This window comes from Lactuca serriola, chromosome 2 (assembly GCF_051521515.1).
Source record: "Lactuca serriola cultivar US96UC23 chromosome 2, Lser_US96UC23_V15, whole genome shotgun sequence".
Lineage (NCBI taxonomy): Eukaryota > Viridiplantae > Streptophyta > Magnoliopsida > Asterales > Asteraceae > Lactuca > Lactuca serriola.
The window spans coordinates 216,627,979-216,637,491 of record NC_136409.1 but is presented as its reverse complement, the minus strand read 5'-3'; the positions used below and the strand labels follow the sequence as shown (position 1 = coordinate 216,637,491).

General features: G+C 34.1%; 1 protein-coding gene and 1 pseudogene across 1 annotated transcript; one reads left to right on the top strand and one right to left on the bottom strand.

Annotated features, from left to right (window-relative positions):
• Positions 1-667: 667 nt before the first annotated feature.
• LOC145090058 (uncharacterized) lies at positions 668-1,929 on the top strand (annotated as a pseudogene).
• Positions 1,930-2,513: 584 nt separating this feature from the next.
• On the bottom strand, positions 2,514-4,395 carry LOC145088516 (uncharacterized). The gene is made up of 2 exons (XM_079026887.1): positions 4,310-4,395; positions 2,514-3,697 (listed from the first exon to the last, which is right to left on the bottom strand). Exon 2 carries the CDS (start codon positions 3,301-3,303, stop codon positions 2,722-2,724), a length of 582 nt encoding a protein of 193 aa, XP_078883013.1. The 5' UTR covers positions 3,304-3,697; positions 4,310-4,395; the 3' UTR covers positions 2,514-2,721.
• Positions 4,396-9,513: the final 5,118 nt, after the last annotated feature.

Genomic DNA, 9,513 nt, shown 5'->3' with positions numbered 1-9,513 from the left:
AATTGCCTTGAACATTATGATTTCAGTCAAGATTCATGGAAAACAAAGGTTCTGCTACATATGATTATACTTCACTGAAGAGCACAAATGAAAAATGAGGCTTTTGGGGCGTTATAGTATGGAAAGCTAAATCCATTTTTGATAATGCAAGCCTTAAACAATCAAATGCTCATAGCAGTGCGAAGTTAGAAGAAGTTAGTTTCTCAACAAGTGACCAAGTGAATATCAATTTTTGAATTTCTTATTAGCTTTCTGTAGTTTCATTATTTGTTGATTAAGGTATACAACATTATCAATTAGTATAAATTCTTCATATAACAGTAAGTAAGATAGAATGTTGGTTTGAAATTCGTTGTAGTTCAATGGTATTCAATTTGAGCTTTCAAAGAAACATGGAGGGTGCTCCAAGATTAGAGATGTAGGGTTTGGATGGAGTCACATCTTGTCCCCTTAATCAAATTGGTGAGACAATTTGGAATGCTTTGGAGGTAAATTTTTTCGATTGAAGTTTCAAATCCTTATTTTTAATTATAAGTAATCATGATTTGTGTTATTAGATATCAAAGTAACTTGGTTTTGTTACATTAGGAAAAAACATGAGAGAAGAAAAGTGAAGATATGATCATGAAAAACAAAAGAAGCAGGATAAAGAGTTGAAGGAAAACTCATGAGAGACAAGAAAAGTGAAGATATGATCACATCTTCTCTCCTTAATTCCAAGTTTCTCAAGATGCATTTAATGTCAAATGACAATCCCAGAGAAGGCTCTTTAGAAACAAAAACCATAGTAAATGAATCTAGAAGTGATGAGGGAGTTGACAACCATTCATCTACATTTGAAATAAGAACTAAAGGTATCAATGACTGTTCTATAGCTGTTGAAGATTCGGAAAGTTTTGATGCCAATGAACTACTAATATGGTTACTTCAGACTAAGCACAATACCGATATGCCTTGATACAGAAGGTTTGTAACTCTATCTTCTTCAGTAAGCTTCTGAGTTGTGTTGTAAACAATTTTATGGATGTGAATCATGTGATTAAGAAGATTTATATCCTTTTTAACTAATTCACAGGAGAATATTTGATTGCACCATGTTATTGAAGAGGCACTCATAAATATGTCCACATGTCATGTCTAGACAATTGGAGGTTAACCAGGTTAAGTTCTAAAATATGTTATATCAATAACTTGATTCTATTGATGTACAATTGTTGATGTGTGTCTACAATTGTTGCAGGAAGGGTTTGCTTTCTCTCATTGCATAGAATGTAGAGCAGTATTTATACTACGTGTAAAAGTCTTCATTTTTGTCATTGTTCAAATGGTATGCATTATGCAACTCATTTATCTTATCTACTGTATTGTTGTTAAATTTTATTTTCTTGATCATTTGCGATGATAATATAACAATTTTGTTTGGACACTTTGAACAAATTGTGGCATTCTTAGGTGTGCTAGTGAACAAATTTTATGGAGATGAACTCAAAGACATGTTTGGATATGAAGTGCACCCATATGCGTTTTATACAATGGCTAATAACTTTAATTCTATCTCTTTGTTTGTTTTATATTTTGAGAAAATTAATTTTTAGGCTTTATATTGATTATTTAGTTTCAAATTCTATAATTACATTGTTAGCAATTGTTTTGGTGGGATTGTAGTATGGTTTCTTTATAGCTATAATATGTGGACAACGAATCAATGAAAGCCACTGTCACATTCTTGCCAAACAAGAACTCAAAATTGTTATATATTATTAATTATGATTGATTTTTTGTATTTGTTGAATTTGTTGACTTTTTATTGACGAAAGTTGGTATAATATGAGTACATTGTAGAAGATAAAGAAGTGAACAAGGGTCTTAATGTCTTATTGAACTTGACCCAACCATGTTACAGAGTTAAGAATGTTGGGTCTCTATTGATTAATTCATCTTTGTTTGGAGTGAGGCTCGTCTATATCCAATTTCACCTGCCTTCAAAATTTTGAAATTAAACCTCACAAATCACAATTATAGCCGTTTATTTATTTTTGAAATGTTTTTGAATCTCATGTGTATTTACACGCTCAAAATGTGCCACAATAATTTTTTGCATTATATTGAATAAAACATACCACTAAAATCTTAAAACATGTAATTAAAAATAGCATAAACTTTTGAATCAAATGAGCATTAGTGGCACAAAATATGTGCCACGGAAAACTTTTCTTTTATCGTGACAATTAAAAAAGTGTCACGAAAAGTCTAAAAATTTGCAGCGGCAAAAGCAAAATGTAAAGAGTTTTAGTGGGAGCGTTTCTAGTGTCATTTATTATGTGTGCCGCACAATATCTAAGAAGCCTTTAGTGTCATTTTTTTTGGGTTTTTAGTGACATTTTTGTATGCACTAAATGAAATATTTTTTGTAGTGTTAGGAGGGGTGTGGTGAATGTCATTATATGGCATGAAAGAGTTTATAGAAATAGTAGTTATTTAGATGGAAATTAGAAATCAATATAGAAATAGTGTATCAAAATATAAGATTTATTGGTTCCCTGGGGGTTAAGACTTAAGTGGCCTAACATCCCCAAAATGGCTCACAAGTCACACACAGTACCCTAAAACTACGTACAAAGGTACAATGAAACAGCAAAACTTGAAGAAAATTAAAATGAGTCCAAGATCAATCAAAATAAAAGAAGACATTACAAAACTGAAGGATCAGCTGGTCACTGGTCACATGATGGTGCAAGCGCAATCTGGATAATCATCTTTCTGAGGAGTGGTGTAGTGATCAGCATATGGCCACCCATTGACAGGATACCCATTATAAGGCGTAGTCATTGGTGGAGCCGACGGCTTGGTAGACGTTGGTGGCACCGGCACTGGTACAAAACCCGAAACGTCTGCTGCTGCAGCGTTGGAGATCATCGATGGCGTCTCATAGTAGTCGACCCTCAAAACATCTTGTCTGCACTCCACTCTTCGCACTCTTCCAGCTTCAGGTAACGTCATCAACATTCCCGTCATATCTCTAAAATCAACAGTACTACTCCCAGCTTCACGATTCACATTCACTCCAGACGAATGATTATTTGGTAACAAAATAATTGATTCATTTTGAAAATTTGGCTCAAGTGCAGCCCTGATTGCTTCAGGTTCATGGCGCTTTGATGAGATGATGAGTATACCTTTCTCGGGGTCCATTCCAATCAATTTGAGACCACCAATTTGACGAACTGCCCTTCTCACCTTGCTTATGCATTCATCACAGTTCTCGAATGGTGTGATTTGAAACACACTTGTTGACGTCGCCATCTTGCTTTGATGAATGAATATTGCTGATCACAAATTCTACCAAAACATATGCCAAATGATTGTGTTAGATAATAAAACAGTTTATTTATCTTGTTTTTTTTTTTCCAGGAGTACACACACATACACACACGTTTGCGCACACACAGCCCATGACAACGTGAAGTTCATTTACCTTCCCATCAATTCGGATCCAAAACTTACCTTACTCTTAAAGGCGAGATCAAACAAGCATGCACATATTACAAACATATTCACGAAAAAAAAAAGATACATGAATTATTTAAAGATTCGTGATTAAACTTGGCGTTGAAGAATAGTTAAATGAAAAGAGATTTAAAAAAATAATAATAATAAGCAGGGTCAACCCTTCTGATCAGCTAATAAAGTTCAATTCCTGCATCATAAACAAGTAAACCCACGTCAGAATTCACGAAAAACCGGAACACGCAACAATTTAAATTGATAAACAAAAACTCTACAATTTGGTTCAAGCATATGGTTTCCTTAATATATATTCCAAAAAAAAAAAAAATCAGATATCAAGTAATTTGATGTTAACAAAGCAACAAGCACGACACAAGATTACTGAATTCGTCTCTTAAGCAAACCACTTGTAAGTAACTTCACCAAAATTCCAAAGAAAATCACATAGATATTTGAGAGATTTCAGGACATACACAGAAATCATTGGTTGGTTTTCTTCTAACAATATACATACAGTAGATAAGTCTAGTACAGACTACGATGCACTTGATATTAAGAATATGAACTAGAGTAATTCGAAATAAAAAATGAGCTCCTAGCCTTCACTCACCATTTAAAAGTATACGTTGTTCATAGCACAATAAAACTAAAACAGCAATCAGATCTATAATAAAATTTAAACAGCTAGCAATCAGATCTACAATGAAATTAAAACAGCAATCAGATCCAAGCCCAGCCCATGCATGTACACATATATATACGCATGTCTATACAATTTCAAGACATATAGATAGATCCGTACCTTCGGGTTGCTTCTAATCAAGGCAGAGACATGGGAAAAGGAAAGATAATTGCGGTGAGGTGAGACACATTTGGTGGGTGGGGTGTTGGGTTGTATATATAGGCGAATGAAATGACTTGGTCCCGAAGCTCATAATTTAAAAACAATTACTGGGAGCCGTACGTAGGTGGTATTTTGTAGGGGTTGGTGGATCCATTGGATCACGACGATTACAAGATTTTATTAATTGATCAGTTTTTTTTTTTTTTTTGAACGGCCTTTAAATATATAAAAAGAAAACTAGCCAAGAAGCTTGGAGAGATCTAGTACATGAAAAAAAAAAACAATAGAAACAAGACTAGAATTAGTGAATCACAAACACGCAGCTATCTAGACCATGATTCTTCTTGTGGGTTACAGCACCAGTCTAACCAAGCCAATTTTTTGAATTTGTTTTTCCTCCTAGCTAGCATCGAACCACGCATGTGACACTAGCTGAATCTCCAAAGCGTCCTTTTTTTTTTTTTATTTATTTATTTATGGAGAACATGCATGCTTGATTGCTAAAGCTTTGTCCCATGCAATCCATGCAGGCTTTCGTTTATCTTGTTGTGTCCAACCCGAAAAGAACACACTCTACTAGTTAATAATCATTAATACATAATTGCTAATAAAATTATACAAACTTCTTAGACCATCTCCAATGAACTCAGGGCATCCACAATGCATTGAGCTCTATAGAGTTCAATGGAGTGTCACATCATCATTCACTATTCCATACAATTTTATTCATTGTTATCCCACAATACATTAAACTCTACAAGTTCAATGGAACATATTTAAAAAAATATTTATTTAAAGATTTAAAGACTTTCTTTTTTCCCATTGAAGAGTTCAATGACCATTATACTCCAAATTCATTGAATGTCATGGTGGCATTTCACAATGATGTAATTGTATCCATTGAATGACAAGTAGGCATGACACATCATTCAACTTTTCCATTAAGCTCCCTATTATGGATACTATGAGTTTAATGGATTGATACATATACATTTTATTAACTATACAATTTTATCTATTAAACTCTACACTCCATTAAACTCATATGAAACTCTACTCTCCATTAAAAACATATGAGTTTAATGGAATGACACATGTACATTCCACTCACTATATATGTATGTGAGAGAGTAGAGATGGTGTAAAGTTAAATGGGGATTGAACTATCCATTAAAAACATATGAGTTTAATGGAATGACACATGTACATTCCACTCATTATATATATATATATATATATATATATATATATATATATATATATATATATATATATGTATTTGAGAGAGTAGAGATAGTGTAAAGTTCAATGGGGATTGAACTATTCTTTCTATTGAATGTCATGTCATTAACCCACAATATAGACATGTTGAGTTTAATAAGATTCAATCACCATTAAACTTCTCATTCAACTTCCATTGAAAATGGTCTTATATTGGATCGGACACGTACCGGATGGCATTGCATGCTTTCAGTATTTCTTTTAAATTATGAAAAATCTTTGTAGTATATTAAATACTTTTTGCCATTATTTTACCATTTTATATATTTTGATGATCATTTGTACACTTTAAGTGTTAGAATTTATAATTTTAAAATATAAACTACTAACCATTACTATTGGTATTATATGTTTATATGATACAAATGGTTATTCATTACCATAAATTAATAGCATTATTAGAGATTAAGGGAGACTCCAAATATTTAGGTATACATAGTTGAGGGATGGTCTCCAATATAAAAAAAAAAATATAAAAAGACAAAACATTTTATATACAACTTGACATTCATGTGATTTTGGTTAAAAAATGATTGCGACATGTTTTCCCCTTCATCTATAGTGTTTGCTTATTGATTGGTTTGCCAATAAACAAACAAATTTTTTTTATGTATTAATCACTTTTTACGAGAAACAAAAGAAAAACTAGTGATTATTGTATTAAGTTTCAATTGCTATATTAATATGTATCAAACTTAATTGAATGTGACAATAAACTACTAATTATCTTCTAATTGGTAAAAAATGGGTTTTCGGTCGTCCACCAAGGCTCCATGCTTTTGCAAAGATACAGGGAGAGAGCTCGACTTTTAGATGTTATTCTAAAACACCGAATACATCGTATACCCTCTATCCACTACTAGAAAATTGAGAAATACCGACAACAATATTCGTCGATATTCCATTGGAATAGGACGATACCGTTGGATTGCCGATGAAAAAAGGGCTGTAAGATATTGGCTCATGAGTAAATAATGCCAACATAATAGCTACGGAATACCGACAACGTTATCCGTCGGTAAATTTCCGACAAACTAGCTACGGAAAGCAATAGCGACAGATTTCCTATGGATTATCAATGGATTCCACTTTGACATTGACTTTATTAATGATGGATTTCCGACGCCTCACATTACCGACGGATTTTCCATCGATATTCCTGGGTAAAAAGGGTCGTAAGATATTGGCTCTGGAGTAAAAATGTCCAGTTTTTTTATTTTATTTTTTATTTTATTTTATTTTATTTTTTTATACTTTTGATAAATATACAAAATAAACGAAATTCAATAGTTGCTAATAATCATATTTAAACACAAATCTAACAACAACATTACAATTAAAGTTTCAAAATATACGAATAGTGTTCCAAATACCAAGTTCGACACATTCCATTATTCCATTGTCCACAAATTCATACCAACTAAGAATTAACAAAAAAAAAAAAAAACAATACCAAGTGTTTACAAATTCCATTGTTCCATAATACTTATTCATTACACTCGAGTGCACTAGGGGGGGGGGGGTTCTTTGTTCTTGCATTTGTTGCATGGTAGAAACTTCGTCACATAACCTATTAACCTAAAGAATGGTAACACAATTCAATACTTAAACCATTATCGCAATGGACTTGAGTTTTTTTTTATAATAATGTATTATAGTTTATAATTTTAGCAATCTACTTAACTTTTAAACCATAATAACAATGTACTTTTGTTTATTATCAATGTAATCCATAATAACAACATGCTACTTAACTTTTAAACCATAATATTAATGTATTTTTGTTTATTATCAATTCAATCAATATTAACAACAAACTACCTAACTTTTAAACCATAATAGCAATCCAATTTTATTTGTAATCACTTTTATCCATAATAACAACATACTACTTAACTTTTAAAACATAATACCAATGTACTTTTGTTTATTATTAATTTAATCCATAATAACAACAAACTACCTAACGACTAAACAAAGTTAAGGTACTTTTGTTTTTAATCAATTTTAATCATAATAACAACCTACCGAACTTTTAAACCATGACAACAATGTACTTTTGTATATTATCTACTAAATCCATCATAAAAACATATTACCTAACTTTTAAACCATAATAGAAGTATACTTTTGTTTATTATCAATTTAATAGATATTAACAACAAACTACCTAACTTTTAAACCATAATAGCATTATACTTTTGTTTTTAATTAATTTTATCCATAATAACAACATACTACTTAACTTTTAAACCATAACAACATACTTCTTGAGGTGTGTTTTACAATTGGGTGGATTATGTAACATCCTAATTTCCCAGGTATATTATTTTATTTGGAATTTGTAGAGGAACTCGGCGAGTTGGAGCCAAGACTCGCCGAGTAGGGTCGCGGATGTTCATCCGGGTTCACGTCTGGACTCGGCGAGTCCATTAGTGGACTCGATGAGTCCACGCTGTTTAATGAAACCCTAATTCCCCGGGTTTGGAGCCTATTTAAGGGCACTTATAGCCTCCCATTGCGGCTACCAGTCCCTTTGAGAGAACCCTAAGTGAGCTAAGTCGTTGTGAGGGAGAAGAAGTCACTTTTTGATCCTTGAACCTTTGGTTTAGCAAGAAGAAGGTGACAAGAGCAAAGAGGAGGTGCGATTCAAGCAGTTCCAGAGTTCATAGACTTCATTTTGAGGTAATAGTTCGAACCTCCTTCAGTTTTGGTGTTGATCTTTAGAGTTAGGGTTTTTTAACCCCCTTTGGAGAGTGATTATGTGGAGCAAATAGTCCCTCTTCGAGTTTGTGCCTTGGATCTGGACTCAAAGAGGTCCAGAGACCTTAACCCTTGGAGCTTTATGGATCAGTTTGGGGTTATTGGACTTAGGTTGCCATTTTTGGGACTAAATCTCCTTTTGATGCCTTGTTGTGGTTGTACAAGCATCAAGTTTCGAACTTTACGTGACATTCATGCTTGGGGAGGCCAGATCTATGGTTTGGGGAAACAGATCTGACCTCAGGAGGTCAGTAGAGTTTGTGCATGGCATGAACTCGCCGAGTTGTTCTTGGGACTCGACGAGTAGGGTTAGGGTTTCACGTAAATTGTTCAGCGAGTAGACTTGCCGAGTTGGGGGATGACTCAGTGAGTCAGGATGGAATTAGAGGACTGGAGTTCAAGGCGGTACTCGCCGAGTTGTTCTTGAGACTCGGCGAGTTGAGTCGGGGTAGCCCCGCAATTCATGACTGGTATGACTCGTCGAGCATAGGGAGGGACTCAGCGTGTCAAGCGGGACAAAGAGTTAAAGGACATGTAGGAACTCGCCGAGTCATATGGGTGCACTCGGCGAGTAGGGTCAAAGTGGGACTGTTGACTTTTGTTGACTTTTAGGGTTTGGTCATCAATGGAGTCCTTGTGACAAGAGGGGAGGGTAAAATAGTCTTTTACCTTTCTGAGGGTGCCAATGGCAGGTTAAGTCTAGTCTCGAGAGTTATATTTATAAGAATATTTATTTATGTGAATAGGCGGAGGCTAGGCAATATTTTCCATCGAGTCAGAGATTTACCGAGACGCCTGAGGTGAGTCTTCTCACTATACTTTACCTAGTGTGGTAACAGAGTTATGTGACAGAGTACTATAGAGTTATATGCCAGTGTATTTGCATGTTATTTATGTGTTGTGATTTATTGTGATATGTGCTATGCATGATTCCGAGTTATAGAGTTGGGACTTTCGGGTCCCTAAAGTTAGGGCCAGAGGGCCCACAGAGAGTTGGGGCTGGAGGGCCCCACTGAGACACATTGACCAGAGGGTCGGCAGAGTTTCAGCCTCGAGTGGCTATTATGTGCTAGAGTGGTATTTTGGGGAACTCACTAAGCTTATGCTTGCAGTGTTAT

Coding starts and splice junctions, on each gene's coding strand:
- LOC145088516 (XM_079026887.1), bottom strand. CDS start 3,303: ATGGCGACGTCAACAAGTGTGTTTCAAATCACACCATTCGAGAACTGT.